Source organism: Ranitomeya variabilis, chromosome 4 (assembly GCF_051348905.1).
Source record: "Ranitomeya variabilis isolate aRanVar5 chromosome 4, aRanVar5.hap1, whole genome shotgun sequence".
NCBI classification, from domain to species: domain Eukaryota; kingdom Metazoa; phylum Chordata; class Amphibia; order Anura; family Dendrobatidae; genus Ranitomeya; species Ranitomeya variabilis.
In genome coordinates, this window is record NC_135235.1 from 291,757,917 (window position 1) to 291,781,878 (window position 23,962).

Consider the following 23,962-nt stretch of genomic DNA (forward strand, 5'->3'; position numbering starts at 1 on the left):
AGCGATGATGATAATCATGATAAAGTTCTATCAGTTGTGTAACACAAACCAGCTTTGCGTGTCTGAAAATAAAACACTTGATCATTTCAATGTGGATGGGAAAAAAAAAAACTATTGGTATTCTGCCTAGATTCTCTGGGGTCTGCATATCGCTAAAACCCCCTTGAATATTTACATTATTGACCCTTGGCCAATACACTTCGAACTTGTAAATAGCTGACATTTTTACCTTTTCTTATTGAGTCTGGCGCCCATTTTCTTGCTCAGAATGTAAGGATGTGTTTGATAAATTGGAAAAAGATTCTTTACTTAAAATCCCATTTGTTACAGAAACAGCGGTCAGAAAATGTTCTCATATTTATAACAGCGCATATGTTTCTATAACGAGATACAAATGTTTGGGAGTGGGGAAAAAGGACAGTTTTGGAGAAGAAGATTGACCCAAGGACTCTACTATTAATGGCATTGTCTTAGTATAGCTGATGGCTGGGGGTCCTACTTCTGGCACCCCTGTCCATGTACCACATTAGGGGCTTCTTGCTTCACTGTTTATAAAGCATGGCGCCGCCCATATAGTTGTGGCTGCGCCTGGTACTGCAGCTTGGTGCCATTCAGAGCTGGAATCCTGGGGCAGGGGGAAATCATCACTCCCTCTAAACCAGTTTTCTAAACTCAGATTTTATTGAAACACAAAAACAGACCAATAGGTGACACTTTGCTGGAATCAGGGAATCTGCCCCTACAACATGCTGCTGTCAGATTACATAGCAAAATTCCCTCCATAATACTTTTGGAGCTCAGCTAAAAATGCATTAGAATTCTGGCTTAAATTAAGTCATTGTTATTGTGCACATGCCATGCACCACATGTTTTGACTGTATTAGGTACCTCTTTAGGTTCACCCTGCAAGGGGCATGGCTTGGCAAAGAAAGGGCATGGTTTAAGATGTGCAAGAAGAAGTTTGTCTTGGAGGGGTTGTCCAGGCTTGGACCTCAAGTCTGCATCACTCTACATGAATCATCACAGTGTGCACAGTGTGCCAACCTCAATCAATTTACTTGTATGGCATGAGGCCACGCACGTCTAGTTGACATGTGACCACATGCATGCAAATCTCACACTTGTGGTCATGCACCGGAGAATCCTGACAATGCGCAGTGTGAGGATTCACAGGTCTGCAGTCACATAGCGTGACTGCAATCTTGTACCCCAAGCCTGGACAACCCCTTTAAGTAAGGCAGGAGGTTTTGTAGAGTGAGGTTAGGCAGTATTTTAACATTCTGCATGAGCTACTGCACAAAACATTCATCTCTGGCTTCATGATTCTCTTTGCACCTTTTTTAGAATGAAAGTTTAGGTTTTAGATATTTTTATGCTTGCCCCAAATTTATTATGCAAGTTATTTTTATGCAAATTTTTTTCTTTTTTTTTTTTTTTTCGTGGCAGTGGTTTTCATTACCCAATTATTTTCGGCTAATTCATAATTTGAGACTTTTTGAAATGTAGGGACGTTTTTAAACAATCGTTCTAAAGAAATTCATTTTTTCTGCCTAGACTAAGGCTGGAGACACTAGCATGTCACATCTCATGGAATCACAGCATGCTACTTTTTTTTTTCTTTCATCCAATTGCGAATCGATCGGAGCAGGAAAAAAAACGCCATTGACAACACAATCATAGGATTAAATTGGTGCAAATGCAATCGGATTATTAATTGGATTGCATTCATCCTGTTGACGACCCTGCATGCGACATTTTTACGCTTATTGAAAAGGTTGTGTAACTTTTTACTCCAAAAAAACGAACATAAAGCAAAATAGCTAATTTTTTTTTTAAATTTTTGCATTTACTCCAAATTCATCATATATTTGCTCTACTTTAATGAATCTGATGCAGTAAACACCCCCCCAAAAAATGGAAAAACTACACAAAAAAAGTGACTTTAAAAAATGCCAATGATAAATAGGATAAATAGCGGCCTTAAGATTAATGTAAACTGTCTACATTTTAAGATGGTTTGTGAAAATCTGCCCCTTGGATCATGGAGGCGGTGACACTATTATGTCCAGACCTACTGAATGTATTTCTGTGGAGCGGAACGTTCTGCTAGTTCAGCTGTAACACATTAAAATCAATATGTGGTTCCTTTGAGAGCATTTAAATCGGAGTGGGATGATAATTGTATCTCAGCGGAGGAAAGCATCACTTATGATGGAAAGAGAATTTCTGGATGTTTTGTTTTCTGTTTGGTTAACTGTACTTAGTAAGTCGGACGGTTGTGTGACTTCACAGCACACCCATCCTCTACGTTGAGGGCAGGCAAGATATTTGCGGGCTTATGTTAGGATGTAGCGTATGAATTCACTGGAAGCCACCAACACCACCGAGAAAAGGGTTGAAGAAGTGAGTCTCAGCCGATTCATGCTCCTCAAACCACAGGCAGCACAAATCAGATCCTGGATGGATAGAATGATTAAAGGGACTCTGTCACCTTTAAGGCAAGATTGCTTTGCGCACGTGTGAACTACGGAGGAAACCGACGGAAATTCCAAAAAATATTGCGCCTAGCGGGAAAGGAAGAGGTGAATAAAAGCTGAGGAAACACCGCCCATCGGACCGGACAGAGGGCCCGCCAAATTCAGGTGACAGAGTCCCTTTAATAGGATTGAGATCCGTTGTCAAGATCAATGCCTCATGACCCATGAATGGAGGCTCTGCTAGAATTAGGCATCGGCCTAGTGAATAGTCTCTGGATGCTGGTCAGAAGGCTCGCGAATCTGTTCCCTTCATAGAATCATAGAATGTTAGAGTTGGAAGGGACCTCCGCGGTCATCTGGTCCAACCCCCTGCTCAATGCAGGACTCACTAAACCATCTCAGACAGGTGTCTGTCCAGCCTCTGTGTGAAGACTTCCATTGAAGGAGAACTCATCATCTCTCGTGGCAGCCTGTTCCACTCGTTGATCACCCTCATGGTCAAAACGTTTTTTTCTAATATCTAATCTATATCTTCTCCCTTTCAGTTTCATTCCATGTACAAATGAGAATAAGGATGATCGCTCTACACTATGTGCCGGGGATCCCCGACACGGCATTTGATTAGCCGTCCTGGCACAACATCATCTGTACGTGATGATAACATTGCAACAGCCCCGATAATCAAAAGATGCGCTGGGAATTTTGGAAGGTAATAGATTTGTGAGCCTTCCATCCAGCGTCCAGACACTGGTGACCAGTCCGCGAATCGATCCGCCTAACACTATCAGCCAGGTATGTCTTACTCTGGAATGCTCCGGCGTCTCAGAGACAACATAGTTTAAAGGTTTGGCTGGGGACCATTTCTGGAGATGAGACTTCTGCAGCGCCGTCTCCGGTTGGCTTCTCCCCATGTTGCTCTAGTTGATTGACAGGTCTCTCTCATGCGTGTACATAGGGATAGACATGTCAATCACCTGGAGCGATGGGGGTGAAGAAGCCGGTTGGGGAGCAGATCTCTAAACTATGTTTTCTCTGAACAGCTAGAGCATTTATGAGAAATCCAAACCCAGCTGCAATGGTGCAGCTGGACTCTGATTTATGATGTCTATGGTTTGAACAGGTTCCCTTTAAAAATGGAGTTAGGAAGGTAAATCAATGAGTGCAAAAAGACACACCATATCAATTTTAGGATGATTATTCTACGGTAATTTAACGCTTTAGATTTTTTTTATAGGAGCATCGTGTAGCCATAGACCTAAATTATATATATATATATATATATATATATAATTCTGGCTGCATACAACCACCACTAGAGGGAGCTAAGGAGATAACTGCATGCATGTATACATTAAACCCAATAATAAAACTGTATTAAGTATGCTCCCCCTAGTGGTGGTTGAAGGATTTTATTTTTATAACTATGCGGGATTTGGTGCTTTGTTATAGAGATTGAACTTTTATTTTTGTAACCAGCACAAACATGTGGTTCGAAAATGATTTATTATAGCACTAGGAATCCTCGCTGAGTTTGCCTCTGTATTTGTCTAGGCTCTTACACTACTAGATGCTTCTACTTCACAATATTAGCAGACTGGAAAAGATCGAACATTTCCTAAACAGGTTAGTGGCAAATGTGGCATCCAATAAAAGCGCCGCATTAAACGTCACTGAGCTGTAGAGTCAAAATCAAGCTGCTGCTGATGTTTGTCTATGGAGATGTTTGCTTGGTTACATGCACTTGTTCTCAATGGGTAGGTATGTAGGAAACAGAACGTAGGGCCATTCTCAGGGCCTTTTCCCATATATTGTGCATCACAGTTATAGAATAATGATGTGAGGATTAGGTCTCTTTATAAACAAGTTTACTTCAAGGAGAAAACTGACAAATAATCCCAGATTTATATAAATAGTTAAGTTCTCTTTGATCTGATTCTTTGCATGAATCACATATACAGTTAATATGTTGACATAAACAAAAGATTTACAGTTCAAAAATTCTATCACCAGAAAAGATCTATGGTAGAAAACACCAACATCAAGGAATGATATGTACAGAGAACCTGTCAATTGCCAGTTTTTTTTTTATTCTGGTATGAATGTGCTTGTTTTCCCCAATCTGGCATTGTTTTCTTCTGTTCCTGCTTCTCTCTTGATCTTTCCCAGAAACCAAAAATTAATAACAACCTAGACAGATTTAAAAAAAAAATCTAGTGTAACACCCCAGGAAGCCGGTTGTCACAGTGGCATTGCCTTCCTCACAGGGAGGGTGATGCCATGCCTGGAAGCGAGGAAGATCCCTTTAACAGGTGACACATACACACAGCTCTGATCCAGTTTGTGGGTGGAGGAGCAGTCTAAAGAAGAGTTGGGGCCATGCAGACACGAGGTTCTGCAGCTCCCGGCAGAGCAGTCTGTGAGAGATTGTGAGGGGAGTAGAAGTAAAGGAGAGGAAAGATAGTGGGAGTGGAGCTGCAAGAGGGCTCACTCCAGAATCAGCGCAGAATACCGGAGGCCAGAATTCCGAGGTTGTGGGGGGGTAACTATTCGCCACACAGCAGAAAACGGCGGGCAGGAGATTTCAAGTCGCCTTTCCAGCATTACATCCGAAGGCACAGCAGCATATAGAGCCCGAAGTCGCCGCAACCAGGGACACCTGTAAAAAGGCTTGAGTAGCCTAACATGCGGATATTTGTTGTGAACTCTGTTTCCGGGCTCCCTCCTGTGGTCATGAGTGGTACTGTGTGAGTTCTCTCTTTGGGCTCCTCCTGGTGGCTCTTTTTGTTATTTTGCAGGTTTCTGGCAGGATCAGCTGTCTCGTCATCTGCTAGTTAGGTTTCCTATTTAATCCACCTGGTCCTTCATTCCTTGCCTGTTGCCGTTGTATTCAGTGCTATTCTGATTGCTCCTGTCTACATCCGTTATCAGTCTCTCCAAGAGAAGCTAAGTTCTGTTTGCTTATTTTTGCTCATCTGTGTTCAAGATGTTTCCTAGTATATGATGAGTTTTTGTCCAGCTTGCTAATATGTGATTTCCCTGCTTGCTGGTGCTCTGGGGTGCTGAGTTGCTCCCCCCACATCGTTAGTTGGTGTGGGGGTTCTCGCATTCTCTGCGTGGATATTTTTGCATAGGGTTTTTTACTGACCGCACAGATCCCTTGCTATTTTCTGCTATCTAGCGTTAGCGGGCCTCATTTGCTTAACCTGTTTCATCTCTGCGTTTGTCTTTTCCTCTTAACTCACCGTTATTATTTGTGGGGGGCATCTATATCTCTGGGGGATTTCTCTGAGGCAAGTGAGGTCTTTACTTTCTCTTTAGGGGTAGTCAGTTTCTCAGGCCGTGAAGAGACATCTAGGATTTCAGGAAACGTTCCACGGCTGCCTATAGTGTGTGCGGTTAGGATCAGGTTTGCGGTTAGTCCAGTTACCACATCCCCAGAGCTCGTCCTATTATTTTCTACTTAGCTGGTTAGATTTGTGATCCTAAGCCACTAGGATCATAACAGATATTGTCCTACTAATAGGACAGAGAGAATGTGATGACTTGTGCGAAGCCTTAGACAGCAAGGGACTACAACACAGCGCAGTAAGGAAGGCTTCCAACCCCACCTCACCATCACCTGTGATCCGTACCCTGGTCTGTGGCTGCATACTACCAGTAAAAGGTAAAGAGACTACAACCTTGTGTCCTCTAATTCTTTCCTGCACTTCACCATCTATAATCCTTACCAACTACACTGGGAGCCTTGGGGACTAAGTTCTACTTGTGGGGAACTATACCACCTCTGCTGCAATACCATCATCCCCAGAGGACCCCTTTACGCAGCGTCGGCCATCCCTGGCCGAGTACCACAGGTGGCGTCACGAACAAATAACTTTTATAAACTTTATTCCCCATTCATATCCCCTTTTATTGAACCAGCCCGGTTCCCGAGTGCCCCACGGTCCTAGTGGGCGCTCCTTTAGCCCTTGTATTAATGAGAACCTGTCACTTCCATAAATGTTTTTTTTTTTTTTCACTCGATGTAAATGCCGCTGTTCTACTGAATCCGATTATGTTTTCCTTTTGCTCCTGCTCCTCTCCGTTCCAGGGATATGCCCTTCTCTTTTCCGTATATAAATGTAATCTTTTTAGCCAAGTGGGTGTGGTCTTCAAGTCCTGTCTCTGGCTGTCTTCTTGAGGCTCACACCCTCTTGGCAAAAAAAGACTATATACAGGGAAGACAGGGCCATATCTGTCGAACAGAGAGGAGCAGGAACAAAAGGAAAACAACGTCTGAATCAGGAGAAAAACGGAACCTACATAAAGTAAAAAAAAAATTACATATTTTTTGGAAGCAGTAGAATTTTTTTTAACTGTCCAGTTATTTATTAATTTTGGTGTCTGGGAAAAATGAATAGCTATTCCTCTTGTTACCCAGGCATGGTCAGTAAGAGAAGATACTACATTGGGCACAGGCTCTGATACAACAATCAGCCTCGAAGAACCAGGACAAGACAACCCCATTTGGAGCTGACAAAGCCAGTCACTTGTCATTATGGTCTATTTCTTCTAAGATGCTTCGCAAATAAATAATTAGATCTTATTGTTGTGTCCTGAGTGTACAATGTTAGCAAATAAGATTGCCGTGCAATGATATGTGGACATGTTCTTTGTGGAATTCAAGGAATCTGAAACTGATCATGGTACAGATCGATAATCTATAATAGCAGGAATTGTGACACCTCTTGGCAATGAATTCTCAAGGTTCCATTTACAAAGTAACCAGTGAAGCTGTATAAATGTATGGTCAAATCTACAGACCTGGTGTGAACAGAGTGCAATGTAACGCCCAGTGCGGTTTGCAGGCAATAGGAAATATAAACATACTGCACATACTTTATATATACTGTATGCATTCTGATGCAATCAGAATTATTGAATATGGTTTATAAGCAATGCTTACAAGCGTTCGGCCGTTTGCAATAAAACAATCAAATAAGAACAATTTAATATAGCTCAACCCGACTAATATAACAAGTGGTTTCTCCAAATTCAGCTCAAAATGCCACTTTTACTGACTACTGTAGTCTTAGAATTATTTACCCACTGAATAGATTCTGTCATAAGAGCAAATATTTGTATCAAGCACATAATATACTAAGACCTTTATTAGGCACATCAAATGTGATTGAGACAAAACACATCAAATACCTGGACTGGCTGGGTTGATTACTGATTGTTTTCAGGGGTTTACTGCGATATAGAGGGGCGAGAAGACTGCAGCATCCGATTTCACATACTCCTGCACTGATTAGAAGCACTTTTCCTTCGTATTAAATGGTGCAGGTTTATGTTAGCAGTGTAGGGGTTAAACTGTTCAGCTTAGAGTCTTTGAAGCTTTCCCGCTTGAATTCTCTCAGCTGTTCAGTATTGACCACTGCCCTTAGCTATATATACTTGCGTCTGGCAACCTGGATTGCCATTGTTAGTCTTATACTGACTGCTGTGGAGTGGAGGTGTTGGTTGTTGGTAGAGGCGTTTGGAGTGTTGATCTTTGACTGCTGCTTGATGTTTCTGCTGTGTGCAAATCCTCATCCTCTCCTATTTGGTTTTCTTTCCTTTTCTCCACAGTGTTTCTCTCTGTTGGGTATGAGTGCATATTTGAATGTTGGGTATTTTCATTTATCCCTGTGCATCCTCCCTTGTTAGTCTAGTTTGTGTATATATACACTATTACTCCCCACTTCCCTGGGTGGCGGAGGGGGACAAATGTAGGGCTGATTCAGGAGTTCAGTAAGGTACATGTCCCTGGCATCTTCACCATCAGAAGTAATCCAGAAAGCAGGGATAGCAAGGGCACCCCTAGCGTTAGGGACAGGGAAGGAATTCCAGGTATTCTGACAACAGAGTTGTGACAGCTTGTTATAAATATGGTAAATTAAAGAGAGTGGTCCAAAAAGTTTAGAGAAGAGATCATGACTTCGTCCAAACATGGAAAAGGACAGAAAAAGATACAAAGGGATTAATAATAATAATAATAATTTTATTTATATAGCGCCAACATATTCCGCAGCGCTTTACAGGGATTGAATGTTCCTAGAGATACAGCTGGAAGTAGAGTTAACAAGTTCAATGTACAGTAGCTACACTGGCTGGATGTGGCAGAAGAAGGAAGCTGTCATTGACTGCCACCAGATTCCTGAAGAGCAGGTGGTCAACAACACTCAAGTGACTACACAAGACTTGCAGCAAAATGTGGTGGCAGCAAGCGCTGAGGCTTCAGTTTGCACAATAAGGCACCTGATAAAAACAATGTCTTAATGCCTGAACTCCAAGATGTCACCTCTACTGACCTAAAATCACTAAAATATTTGGGTCTGATATACTAGGTGCCATATATGTAGATAAATAAATAAGCCACAAAAAATTGTGATTCTGATCTGTGTAGGGATAAAACAAAACTGGAACTTTTTGGGCCTGTGGATCAGTGGTATAGCTTGAGGAGGAAGAATGAAGCATATGCTGAAAAGAATAACCTGCCTATAGTGAAGCATGGTGCATGGTGAGGACTTGGTGATGTCTACCGTGACACATGGCGGTGGCTTGTTAATACCAACAGTGATGCACGGATGGGGGGGCGGTGATGCCTATAGTGACGCATGGTGAGTGCTCGGTGATGTCTACAGTGACCCAAGATGGTGGCTAGCTAATGCCTACAGTGATATATGGTGGGGGCTTGGTGGTGCCTATAGTGAAGCATGGTGGCTTGGTGATGCTTACAGTGAAGCATGGTGGTGGCTTGCTAATGCGTACTGTGATGCATGTTAGGGGCTCAATGATGCCTATAGTGAAGTGCAGCGCCCCAGAGTCCTGGTCGTTGCAGTACTGGAGCTCCGCCGCTAAGGGGGGCTACGGTACGTCTGATGGCACTGAAGGAGTTCTTCTGACCAGGTATCACAGTCACCAATACACTTCACAGTCTGGCCTCCAGGGGGAGCTAAGGGTTCTATGTATTAGGCCACTCCTCACAATCTGGTAAAACTGGGGGTAAGGCAGAAAGTTAGATCAGAAAGCTGACTGGGTTGGAACCAGGCAACACCTTGTGGCAGAGGGTGTTGTAGGGGAAGATTCAGAGGGGTCCCTGTCAGGGGTGGGATCCTGACAGAGGCCTAGCAAACAGAGAAGAACGTTACGGGACCGCGCCTGCAAGATATAGTGGCGGTACCCCAAGAAAGGATAAGAAGCGAGGTTCATTGTGCTGAGAAACGAGATCAACGCAACAAGGAGAATACCAGTAGGAGTCGTGCTGTAAGACGAGGCAACATCCTATTGAGGCGCATAACTGGTGGCCGGAACGCCGAGGAAGTATAGAGCTCCAGGCCAAACTTCAAACCTACGGCAGGACAGTCAGTTATAGGCGGGCTGTCTCACCCAATTGACCTAGGAAGACACAGGGGGGTAACAACAGGAGTGGGGCGACGCTAGAGTCCCGGAAGAGCTCCGAGCCTCCCCGTCATATGGGTGCGTCCTAACCATAAGATCTGGGGGACGTGGAAGAACATCAGAATCGAGTTGTGAGGGAACACGAGAAACAGACACAACAGTTGTGAGGACTATCCCGTGGTGCTTAGCAGGGAAGGACTACAACACACAAGCGCTAGAAGGTAGGCACAGATTTCCACCTGCAAAGGGAGCTCTGGATGTGCCATCGGACCGGCCAGGCTTGCGCAGCCCGGTTAACCGTATTCCAGATTGAGGATCCTGAAGCCTTCAGTAAAGAGGTAAAGAGACTGCAACCTGGTGTCCTCGTTATTTACTGCAAATTGCACCGCACCACCACAACAAACATCACCATTCCCTCCACCTTCATTGTACGCCCCTCAGCAGGGTCACGGACTGGGTCTAGCCACCGTGACAACCCCAGAACAGAGACTCAGAGGCCCGGTACCGGGTACCCCTCGGCCCTGCGGCAGTGGGGGCGCTACAGAAGCATGGTGGTGACTTGGTAATGCTTACAGTGAAGCATGGTGGTGGTTAAGAAATGCCCTCAGTGAATCATGATGGTGGCGCGATGATGCTCTGTGATTGCTTTCCTTCATCTGGCACTGAAAACCTGCAGTGTGTGGAGGACAAGATGGATTCAATCAAGTATAAGAAAGCCCTAGCAGGAAATGTCATGCCTCTTATGAGGAAGCTGAAACCTTGAAGTCATTGGACCTTCCAACAGAATAATGATTCAAAGCGTTCCTCACAGTCCACCAAGGCTTAGTTTCAGAAGAAGTCCTGGAAGATTCTGCAGAAAATGTCACAGTCTCCTGATATGATAATTTTTAGTGGAATTTGAAAAAGTTGGTAGCAGCATGCAAATCCAAGAATATTAGTGACCTAGAGATCATTGCCCATGTGAAATTGATTAAGATTCTTAAGGCTGCCAGAAGCCGGTATCTGGCTGTGCATCATATTTGCAGCAGGTCATAACAGCCAGAGGGACTCTACTAAGTAAGACGCTTGTCATAAAGGGGCTGACTAATTCTGAGACTGCTGTAGTCAGTAAAAGAGGCTTATTGTGATGAATTAGGAGAAACCACTTGTTATACTAGTTGCTTTGAGTGTTTTACGTTGTTCTTGTTTCAATGCATGCAAACAGCAGAAAGTTTGTGAATTTTGCTAATAAACCGAATTTGCAATGAGGGTTGAATCATTTTAATTGCGACTGTAAACTTCATATAGTACAGCCAGCTGTGTTATGTACTGCGCCTATTCCCTGTCCTCACCCTCAGTTCTACTGCAGTAGCTTTTATGTTTGGAATGCTGGGAATATTGCCAAGTTTAAAGGGACACACATGTCAACACACTGCTTATATGAAAGTGCATGTTGTGCTGAGACCGGGCTTATGTTTATTTTTCCTTTCATTTCTATTTTAGCATTTAATTCCATTATTAGCCTCCTGATTGTATTACGTAAAAGAAAACAAGTAAAGGTGCACTCCACCATGCGGGCAACTGTAAACCCTCTGCAATCAGTAAGGTATGTATCACCAGCAAGAACTTTTCAATTAGGCCAAGTACGTCCTATTTAAATAGACCAAAGGGATACATCGGCCACTAAAACTACCTCCCGATTCCTCATTTTGGGGAACGGTGGGATTATACAACCTTTAGGCTAAATTCACATGCCAATTTTTTTTCTCGAATGCAGAAAACAGACTGTTTTTCATTAGTGTGCCTAATCCAGTTATCATTAGGTCTTGGCCTGTGTGTTCATTTTAACCATCCATGCGTCATCCCAGGGGCAGACATATCATTGGAGCAACCTGCACAACCCAAGAAATAAGTGGACCCACGTCCACCTCCAAAGCAGAAAGCATATCCTGTCTTAGGCTACTTTCACACTAGCGTCGTGCACTGTACGTCGCTATGCGTCGTTTTGCAGAAAAAACGCATCCTGCAAAAGTGCTTTCAGGATGCGTTTTTTCTCCATAGACTTTTATTAGCGACGCAGTGCGACGCATTGCCACACGTCGCAACCGTCATGCGACGGTTGCGTTGTGTTGCGTCGGACCGTCGGCACCAAAAAACATTGCTTGTAACGTTTTTTTGGTGCGTCGTCTGCAGCATTTCCGACCGCGCATGCATGGCTGGAACTCCGCCCCGCCTCCCCGCACCTCACAATGGGGCAGCGGATGCGTTGGGAAACTGCATCCGCTGCCCCCGTTGTGCGGCGCTTTCACAGCTAGCGTCGGTGCGCCGCAAAGTCGTATAGCGACGTGCAGTTCACGACGCTAGTATAAAAGTAGCCTTAGACAGAACAATTGGACTTTAAGGGGCCCATATACTGTTCTTGAACAGGGGCCCTTTTCTGTCTATGTCTGCCATTCCGTCATCCATTTTTCTTCATCTAAAAAAAAGATGGAGGTTTTTTGAGCTTCTTCTAGCAAGCAATGAAAGCGATGAGAGAAAAACTAACAGCACATGAAGGCAACTCTGTTGGCATTCATATGCTGTCTATTATTTTTCCTGACTCATTCACTTACATGGGTGGGTTTGGTCCACAAATTGGACCAAAATAGGACATTTCTCAGTTTTTTAAGCAAATCATCTGTCCAAAACCCCACCCCAAAAAAACTTAAAGGGAACCTGTCACCAGAAAAAACTATTAACCTGCATGGGGTTAATCTGCAGGTTAATAGCATTATTAATTTGCACGGCGCCTGCACTTACCCCAATGTTATAGGGAGAAAATTAACTTTATTCCCTCTGCAGAGTTCCGGTTACAGCCACAGGGGCGGCGGTTCAGTCACCACTCTGAGTATACAGACCAGCGACTGTAACCGCGACCTTGGCCCTGACTGACAGCCGGACCTAATGCAGAGTGAGCGTCAGTCGACTGGGGTGCGGTTACAGTCACTGCTCTATATACTCAGTTGTGACTGAACCTGCGCCAGCGCCGCTCCATGATGGAAACGGAATGCTGTAGGGGGAATACAGTTCATTTTCTCCCTGCAGTGTTCAGCTAAGTTAAGGTGCCGGCAGTTAATAATGTAGTTTCCCTGCATATTAACCCCATATGTTCAGGTTAACTTCTTAACACCAATGACGCGCAGTATCCGTCATTGGGTGCATCCCCCTGTTTGTAGCGGGCTCCGGCTGATCAGCTGACATGTGCCCCTAACAGCCACGGGTGGAATCGCGATCCATCTGTGGCTGTTAACATGTTAAATGCCGCTGTCAATCTCTGACAGCGGCATTTAACACGCACGCGTTGGAAGCGCGTCGCAAACCACGCCGATCGGCGCATGTGTCTCATGACTGCGGGTCACCCATAAGTTAGTATGAGAACCCGTGGTCTGCAGCAGACCCCTGTGGTTGTCATAACCGGATTGCTATGAGTGCCGCCCAGCGGAAGGTGATCTGCTACATAGAGCAGGGCTTCACCTGCTCTGTGTAGCACAAGCGATCAAATGATCGCAGATTCTAGTCTCCCATGGAGACTTTTGAAGCAGGTAAAAAGAGAAAAAAAATGTAAAAAATTTTAAAAATATAAACGTTTAAATCACCCCCCATTCAAAATAAAACAATAAAATAAAAATACAAAATAGACATACGAGTATTTGGCATCACCGCGTTCAGAATCGCCCGGTCTAACAAAATATAAAAAGAATGAATCTGATCGGTAGACCTCGTAACGGAAAAAAAAAATCAAAACATCAGAATTGCATCTTTGTGGTCGCCGCAACATTCCATTAAAGTGCAATAACGGGCAATCAAAAGATCGTATTTACACCAAAATTATATAAATAAAAACATCAGGTTGGCATACAAAAAAATAAACCCTCACCCAACCCCAAATTATGAAAAATGGAGACGCTACAGGTCTCGGAAAATGGCAATTTTTTTTCTTTGACAAATTTGAGATTTTATTTCACCACTTAACTAAAAAAGAACCTAGACATATTTGGTGTCTGTGCACTCATAATGACCTGGAGAATCATAATGACAGCTCAGTTTTAGCATTTAATGAACGTGGAAAAAAAAAAAACAATTGTGGAATTGCACTTTTTTTGCAATTTCACCGCAATTTGAACTTTCTTCCCGGTTTCCAGTGCACTATGGATCCAGTGGCGTCGTTCAAAAGTACAACTCATCCCGCAAAAAAACAAGCCCTCACATGGCCATATTGACATAGAAATAAAAAAGTTATGGCTCTGGGAAGAAGGGGAGCAAAAAATGGAGATGCAAAAACGGAAATACCCCTGGTCCTTAAGGGGTTAATAGGGTTTTTTCTGTTGACAGGTTCCCTTTAAATGTGAAGAGGGACCTGTTGATAAAGCCAAATTGATATGGCAGCAAGAAGAAGTTACTATGAGTACCTTGTCACAATGTAGTCTTATATGGAGTTCCAACCAGTCCATTGCACAGACATGTAGGTGCACCATGTGCACCGAATACTGCATGTGCTGGCACAAGCCAGCGCTATATGCCATGAAACTTGTTCACATTACATGTCATGTCGTGTCGTGCATCAAATTAATTTCTGTACATTGTGATGGCATTCTCTCATTTACACTCACATGACACAGAGCATTGATGGCTCCCCTAACAGTAGCAAACAGGTTTTTGCTCCTTTCTGGACATTATTAAAAGCCATTCAGGCCTCTTTAGTGTAAATCTCTTCATGGACTGTATCCTTCAGCAATGTAATCCACTGCCTGAATGATGTCTCTGAATTTATCGGAGGGAATTATTAAGGTTGGCTAATTACTACTAATTAAAGTTCTTTAAAAGTTGTCAACCCCTTTACATGGAGAATTACTTTACGTGAGCTCTACTAAGAATGTAAACAGCACTATAAGGCTTACACGATTTTGAAATCTATGTTTCTTACCCTGTGTCACCACTTTTCCAAAAACAGGCAATGTGTCGAGTGTTGAACAGTTCCAGCGTCGATTCCTGAACTGATACTGGCATTCTTCAATTGCCAGCTGAGCCCCTCGCCTCACCGAGTCCATGACTTCCAGATTCCTCTTGCACATTTGCACCTGGCGTTGAATTAATCCCTTGAGCTTCTCACAAGTTTCCTCCTCTGAAATACTGCCTACCGAGGACAGTTTTGCAAGATACCTGTAGGATATACAGAGGAAGACAACTTAATTCTTTTAGAGCAACGTGTAGAATGTGGATCTCAGAAGAACGTTACGTCTAAAGCTTTGAAAAGTCATCGGGTATGGACAGTTTTTTTGGAAGGTTGTAAGACCTGGAAATATGAAAAATAAAGTAATGACTGTGGGAGCTGCTATTTTTTTGGGGGGGAGGGGTGACTTACCCTATAGAATAGAAATACCCAAAAAATTATTTATGGATATCCTGACTGTATGAAGTTTTTGGTGGGAAAATATTAAGGAAAGTTTTAAAAATGCATTCTGACTTGCGATTGCTCTCCTTTGGTCAGGATTGGACATGCCAAGAACAAGGACATCTCTACCATGTAGGCACAGTTCCTTCAAATCCAGGTAGGGATAACCAACTATCTCATCGGCAATGTCAACCTTTGTGAGGGTTTTATTTACACAGAATGTCCGGCAGCGCTAAACGACCGCCAATCGGTAAACATTTACCAATAAAAGTATACCCAGATTATAAACTGATTGCCGCTTCTCTTCCTACTGATATTCCCAATGATCTGCTGTAATCTGGCAGCAATTGTCCACTTTTCCTGTAGTGCCAACAAAGGAAAATTTAATGGGGTTGCCCAATGATGGTCATTTATGGCATATCCATAAATGTGTAAGTGGTGGGCATCCTACCTATGGGACATGCACCAATCTCCAGAACATAGGCATCCACCTGTCCATCATTCCAACTGGTCTATGACTGTAGTGACAGGAGAGGTGGCTCTCTCCATTCTCTACTATGGATGTTCTGATTTTCTGTTCCGCTCAGCTGTATTCGGAACTCCTATACCAGGGAATAGAAAGACCACCTCTTGTGTCACCTCTCTTGGAAACCAGTTTAAATGGGGAGCAATGGACTCCCACTCTTAAGATATTAGACATTTATGGCATATCCTTGGGAAATGCCATAAATTTATGTTGTGAGACAACATTTTTAAATATTAGAGGGCTTTCAAATTGTGTTTTTGTCACACGTTCGTTTGTCCCGTTGGGGCATACATCCGGATTTCCCCGCAAAACGGGATTTGGGCATATGTGCTAACGGGGTCATAGACTATAATGGTGTTGACAGAGTGAGCTTGTGCTCTGACGTGCCCTAGTCGATAGGGCCGCGATAAAAGACCGTTTCAGCGTGTTCTCTTTCTTGTAGAAGATTTGCAGAACATTTTTGGCAACAGATGAGTAAGTTATTTACAACTGAACATTCGGCCTTTTAAAAACTATTTGCTCGTTCCAATCAGGGAGTACGGGTAAAGTGCGAGAAAAGAGTAATAATAAAAAAAGCAAACATATTTTAGCAGCACCTTAATGGAGAGAGACACTGCAGGCACTTTGCCTATAGAGCTTGCAATCCAAATGTTCTGTCGGGCCGGACAAGGAAAAACTTCCTCATCTTGTAAATGTAATCTTGGCTGCTGGACAACCCATCTGTCTCCCGCTCAGTGATCAATCGTCTTCTTGCTGACATATCTTGCAGGAAGTTTGGGCAGTGATCGCCCTAATTCTCACAAGTCGGCAACTTTCTGCTCTATCTCGCTGATACTATAGGGATGTGCATTCCTAGCCGTGAATCTATCTTGTCAGAAATCCTGATTACTGCTGTATCCAAGTAGTACTTGGAAAAGCCAGAGGTCTTCAGAGTCAGCCAAAATAAGCAGAAAATACTTGTGAGTGCCAACTCCCAGCTGCCATACTGTCTTCTCTCAGCTTCTGCTGTTTTCTAATCTCTCTCACACATCTATTACAAACCAAACGATCAGAATTGTGATTTCAGACCTGTAGCTCATTTGTAGAGGAAAACAAGTCCGGCAATTCATGCATTTGGGCGATTTTGGCTTCTACACAAAGACCATTGGTAGACGAGTCTATAGCCTAAAGAACGCAGAGTAGTAAAGTCCATGTCCCATGTGACCTACACCTCCGAGGTCCAAAGACACTAAGAGTACAAGACACTCTGGCTAATGCCCCCCAAAGTATAGTTTAATATCTACTCAGGCCATATTGTAAATAGTCCATATGGAAAGGCCACATGGCGAGAGATCCCATCCCAGTGTAGTTGAAGGTGTATTCCAGCCTTTAAGGAATGTGTACAATGATTTTTTTGTGTTTTTGGAGCAGAAACAGGTTAGTCTTTTTATGCTAATTTTTTTTGGAAGAAACTGAGTAGACCTCCCAAGTTTTTGAGGAGTTTTGCATTTCTGAGGAGGATTTGAAGTGTTTCCTCTAAGTATCTACTCCAAAAACTCAACTGGACTGAAACTGTCCAAATCTTCCTGAAAGGCTCAAAATTCCTCAAAAACTTGGAGTTTCTGCTCAGTTTCCACTCCAAAAACTCAGCCAAAAGACTTAGTGTGCACATAGTCTTATGGTAATACAGGCCAAGTGGAAAAGAAACCAGGCATAGAAAGACCATATGGGCAGTACTAGACAATGAAGATAGATACTTGGATACCAGTAGCTCTTCAAACCCTGTGAGTCCTGCAGCAGATAATGATACAGTGCCACCCTTCTGTATCAATGTCTATAAATATAATAAGTGATATAATATGTGCGCTAGATTCAGTCCTTAACCCCCTCTATAGACCAATGGTATGGAAGTGACCGTCAGCTGCAGCCTTTACTATTCTGTCAGAGTGGACGACGGCCCTGACAAAATATTAATGAGCTGCAAACAAAAACAGCTACTGATTGCCTGCATCAGACCCAACCAGTCACGTCATCGCCGGGAACAGCAACGCCATCACTGGGGGTGCCGCTGTAGGAGGTGAGTGGCCAGTAGTGGACAACCCCTTAAAAAACAATTAAAGCCCTACACACAACAGTGTTATCATACCCATTGGCGTCAGACCTGAATAGGGTACTGAACAGGGAAGTCCAAGGAGCATGCACTACTTTGAGGCCTCCCTCTTTCAAAGCATTTTTTGATCCATCATGACGGTTCAACTAGAGGCACTACTATTACAGCCCTCAAAGTAGTGCATAGGAGCTGGAGAAAAGGAAATTATATCCAACAGATGTCCTGGGAAGAGATGAAAATGATATTTGAACTTGACACTTTAGTTCTCAAAGGCTTGAACAGTGAAATAGAGTTGTTTGCTTTCAACACATAACGTGGCCATGTGATCGCTGCGGGTTATATAGGTATAGAGCACCTAGTATGGACCATCCCTGATGAAGGAATACGTTTGATTCCGAAACGCGTAGGAACTGGTCCATTGCGCTTTCCTTAGCTAGTCACGTGAGCAATCACGTGACCGTGACATCAAGTAAGGTCCTGCATTGACAGAGAACCAAGTGGCTTAATCTGGCAGCGCAGATTCACTCCACGTAGGAAGCGAGCAAAGGGTGTTCTGCCGCCGGCCGGGGCAGCGCCCATAGCCCGCTCTTTAGAAGGCAACACGCGGTATCTACTGAAGCTGGACTTTTACAACACACACGGATTTAGCAGCAGAAGATTCCACACCACTGTTGCAGCCGCACCAGGTAAACTTAACTTTCCCACCTCCTAAATGTGGGTTTCTCTACCTTTAGGCTCTAGGCTATTGGTTTTGTAACTATTAATACAAAAGCAGTCAATTCAATTGAAGAAGCGATCAATAGTTACCTCATCTTGGTTACGTTTTTATACACTGAGGTCAGTTTTTTGTATTTTAAACGGTCACTTCCCTACCATTGGTCTATAGAGGGGGTTGAGTACTAGACTCAACTCAAAATGGCCTCCTATGGTATCGAAGTTTTTTGTGAGTTTTTCATGTACTTTTGAGGATATTATGGAAAAATATAGCCTATTTCTAAATATTTAGTTATGGTGGTTTGTTAGTTTAATGATACATGCTCCTTGGACTTCCCTGTTCAGTACCCTATTCAGGTCTGACGCCAATGGGTATGATAACGCTGTTGTGTGTAGGGCTTTAATTGTTTTTTAAGGGGTTGTCCACTACTGGCCACTCACCTCCTACAGCGGCACCCCCAGTGATGGCTTTGCTGTTCCCGGCGATGACGTGACTGGTTGGGTCTGATGCAGGCAATCATTAATATTTTGTCAGGGCTGTCGTCCACTCTGACAGAATAGTAAAGGCTGCAGCTGACGAGCCACCACTCATTGGCTGCCGCCTGCTCGAGATGCAACAATGCCATGTCACCGCCAGGAACAGTGGCACTATTACTATTACTAATTATATAATTTTTTTTATTTTGAAGGTAAAGGATAGACCATTAGTTCATTTCTAAGAGGGTCTTAAGATGTGATAATCAGGATGCTCATATCTTGAAGTACAAAGGTGCCTGAGACAACAAGAATACCGCCATTGTACAACCATTAAGGGGTGATATCACCCGGCCAACATGTCGGTCTTTTGTAAAACATGTTGCAGGGAAAGAACAGGAAGATCAAAGCAGTTCTTTATTCACAAGGTAAGACATAGTGTCTCCAGGTTGGTGGTGGGATTTGTACAACCGAATTCCTAAAATGGGATATAAAGGACCCAAGTATGACATGAGGGGGGAATAGAGAAAATGAGAGACTGTAGGAAAGTTGCCATTCATAGATGGGTCTTTGAGAAAGATAGGCTATTCCGAGGAGATGAGGAGCACACCAACGTGGCATAACCAGGAGGCACAAGGTGAAGGGTTTCTTTCTGGTAACTATGACATTATGTCAATGATCGTAAGCTTAAGGAATGTCAGTGTCTTTGTTGTGTTATCGTAATGATTTTGTTATTGGTGATTATTTAGTGATTTGTTTTATCAATTTTACACTTTGCATTTGATTGAGGATGCAAAATAATTTCTTTTTTATACACATTTATAGGTGTGCTCTCTTTACTGACCGTCCCCAAGAATCTACATAGGGATATTGTTGTCGTACAATATTCTTATCGTTTGATATTGAAGTTGTCAATAATAGTATTTATTGATGTTATTGATGTTTGTAATAATGGTATTTTTTAACAACTTGGTTGAAGACAGTTTCAAAATATCAATGGAATGGAATGATTCGTCTACCGGGACTTTGTGAAATAATATCCGGAATATACTAATGGAAGAACAGAAAACAAACCTGTGAATGGCAGCTGGAGAGAACCAAGGTTCTCTAAAGGATCCATACCCCATAACATGAACACAACACTATTGTAAATCTTCTCCAGGAGACAATAGTCTTCTCCAGATATTCCCCCATATTTGCCTACTTGAATGAGATGTCAAGTAACTACCGAAATCATGAATAAGCCTTGGTTTTGGTTCTATAACTAGGTAATAATGGACCCATGTGTGGTAGAGCCATAATATTAGGGGGTAGTCCCCATTCACCTTTTTTAACCTATGGGTGCAGTGATGTGAACATTATGTCATCACTGCATATGATTGGAAGGAGACCAGGATAACATATTAGAGGCAGTACCAAAGACTCAAGAGTGATGTTTACAGAAGGCATCCTTTAGTAGGACTCTTGGCCCAATGGTGGAAGTTGTGCCAAGAAGATACGGAGACTGTGTTGTGGTGCATAGAGAAATGACTACAGATACTGGTCTCTAGCTGTTTGGCCGAGGAGGTCTTTGGTTCTCAAATACCAGGACTTCTATTTGAGTAAACACCTCCATACACATTAGATGAAAACCGGCTGAACCTGGTGATTTCGACAGGACCAGTTGATCATCTGAGTTCTATGGGAACCCCACAGATAAGGCAGTAGAAATTTCAATGGCTGATTCTTTTATTTTCAGGGGAGATAACATGGTACTGGAGGAGTCTGGCAGCGGATTTCTCCTCTCTCAATATGGAAAATACATGAATTAATAGCCAAGACATGTGCTCATCAGTATGGGGGAGTCAGGAGAGATAGCTGTCTGCCGAATGAACATTCAGCAGACAGCTATTTCATGTATGGCCGGCTTCACCCCCATTTTGCATGTAATTTTTGCTCTCTGCATTGTATGAAATATGACCTAGTGTCAGATTAATAAGCAGGTAGACCCTACAAGCAGTTGTGCAATGTCTCGCTGCTATTTTACCGCCCTGGGATCATAATACGAGGATTGCCTGGAGCTTTCCTGCCCACCGTGTCAATGTAGGATTCTATACAGATTCATAATTCATTTTTCTTGCTGGAAATGGTTGAGCTATAAATTATGTGTTAAGCTGCTGAAATTCCTTCCCGAGCCTGACAGACCAACCTCCGGGAGGCCTACAGCACCGTGCTTATTACAGACCCTCCATATCAGCTCCTCATTTCGGTCCTGCCCTCCCAAAGATTTACAGGCCTCAAATATTTGAAACTTCCTTTTCACGGTGATCCAAAATTCTTATTTATCTTGTGTACAGCTTTGAGATTCCCTTGCTCTAACACTTTGGCTCAACCTGTTTCCTGCCACTGACACCAGGGAATGGGTTTACCATCTGCTGGAGAAACCCTAACATGGATACTCCAACCACTTCATATTATTGATCAAGTTACCTTCTCCAAGACCCAACAGCGATGGCTCAGGAAATTCTCTGCCAGCTAAAACAAGATTATTGATAAAGTTACCAGTTACTAAATGCAGCCGAAATGCAGGGGGCCAGTAATCAGCATATTAGTGATGGAGTAGTATAAACACCTGCAAAATTCATATACTGTACCTTTAAAGAAAACCTGCTAAGACTAAGTGCACACAATAAGGGCTCACAATAAGTGCACACAATAAGGGCACACAATAAGAGCACACAATAAGGGCACACAACTTCTTTTTCAAGCGGTTTCCTCCTGGAACTCGCCTGAAAAAGCACCGCAAAAACTGAGCATAATTCAAAGCAATGTAAAATGACCTCTTCCGTTTTTTGTTACTTCTTTTAACTGCTTTAGGGTTAAGAAACCGTGAAGCAGTTAAAAGAAGTAGCACGTTAAAAGAAGCGGCATGGTAGCTATTAACCATAGAAAAAAGGCTCCGGTGGCGAAACCGCTGCAAAAACATAGGCAAAAAAGTCCGAGAAGCAGATTCAAGAAAATGACCACTTTGTTTTCGGAAGCGGCTTCCCCTAGGAAAACTTTGGTGAGTCTGCCTTCGTCTGACGTGGCCATTGACTGCAACGACGCAGACAGAGTCAGTGTGTGCTCTGGCAGAAATCATTTTAAGCCGTATCCACCTTTTTGAGGATGTCTCCAAAACATGGTTGATTGCATCTTGGAGCCCACCTCTAATAGGTGGATACCACCAAAAGTGATGTCCGACAGAGCACACACTGACTCCGTTTCCATTATTACAGTCAATGGCACAGTCAGCGCATATATCCAAACACCGTTTTCCAGACGTAACTCTCGATTTAGCCACTGACGAGAGGGTCTAATGTTAGAGGGCTTGTCTGAGACTCACATATTGATCACCTATCGGTAGGATGTACAACATGTGATAGCTGCAAAAGAAGTGTTCAATTTCCTTGGTTGTACAACTTATCTCACCTATCTGCTGCTGTGCGACCAGAGTGTCTGTAGGCCAGACTAAAGCAATGATCTCGTTAGGTGCTCGCTTATATCCATCACTTTTTCTGAAATGATGTTTGAAAAGTGGTGTCAATCTGCCCTCGTTAATACACAATGTAATGTTACTTTTTTAGAATTAATTTTCTTATTTACAAAAGCAAATATCACTGTTTGCCATCAATGAAAGAAAATGTTACAGTTCACATGTCAAAATTAAACCTTTGTACAGACCTAATAATTCTCAGCGAACAATTGTAGAAAACACAAAGTGCGGACTTCTAGTTTTTATGTTGATTTATTGCAGCTATGGCAAATTTTTAAGGACTGAACCTATGGTTTGTCTTACACATTTCAATTGTCCACATGTCACTTTGCAGAATGCCGCTGTTTTAACGGGGTTGTCTGGGCCTAATTTATATTTTATCTGTGGGCTTAAGAACTAAGGCAGGTAGATGCAAACTACCGGCATAGTCTACCCGGCGCCTGGTCTGAGTGATCACTGACCAGTCCTGTCGGCGATTCTGCTGTTTCACGTTAACAGAGCAGCTCTTCCTCTTCTGGGCTACTTTTTTGACAGGGCGTGACTACCAACATTTTGCTTAGCGACAGCCAGCTTTTTGCAGTTAGGCAGCGGGGAACCAGCTGTCACTCAGCATGACATAGGCAGTTACATCCCATCAAATGAGCAGAGCGGAAGCCCCATCAGAAGCCAAAGAATCGCTGAGAGGAGCGGTCTAGACCACTTTGTGCCAACAGAGATCTGTGCTGAGCAGAACAGGCAGATAGTTACCAACTACCTGCCTGATAGTGTTTAGGTCCAAAGTTAAAAAATAAAATTGTACTGGACAACCCCGTTAAGTAACTACAGTATATTGGGTAAAGCAATGCATGAAGACTGCTGCAACTCAGCACGTGCGGAGGGAGCAACCGAGAAGACCAACTGCTACAAGGCTACGCCACCTTGGGTCATCATCTCCTAGGCATAGGACCACAGCAAAAAAGGTCAGTCCAACGCATAGTACAGCGCCATGTGCTCAGACTATTAAAGCTGACCTTCCATGTTAACTCAAGGGGCCAAAAGAAATGATTAATAAATAATATGTTCGAGTCCCCGCAGCTGCACGTCTCTCGGCTGTTCAACAGCCATAACACATGCAGGAATTGTCAAACAAACAGGAAATCCATGCATGTGTTGCTGCTGTCTAACAGCCGCGAGACATGTACCCACAAGGACTCGAACATATTATTTGTGCAGATACTCGGTTACCTAACCCGAGCACGTTCGCTCATCACTAATGCCAACGTCTCGATGCAGGTGGCATAATGACTTGACCACATGCGCTGACCCAGTCGGGGCGCAGGGGAGAAGAGGGCAT

General features: G+C 43.2%; 1 protein-coding gene across 1 annotated transcript in view; it reads right to left on the reverse strand.

Moving 5' to 3' along the window:
- Positions 1 to 23,962, reverse strand: part of WNT4 (Wnt family member 4) — a 68,359-nt gene that overhangs the window by 26,284 nt on the left and 18,113 nt on the right. Inside the window, exon 2 of the mRNA XM_077250185.1 lies at positions 14,845 to 15,080. Within this exon, the coding sequence (XP_077106300.1) occupies positions 14,845 to 15,080 (236 nt within the window). The remainder of the gene's footprint in view (positions 1 to 14,844; positions 15,081 to 23,962) is intronic.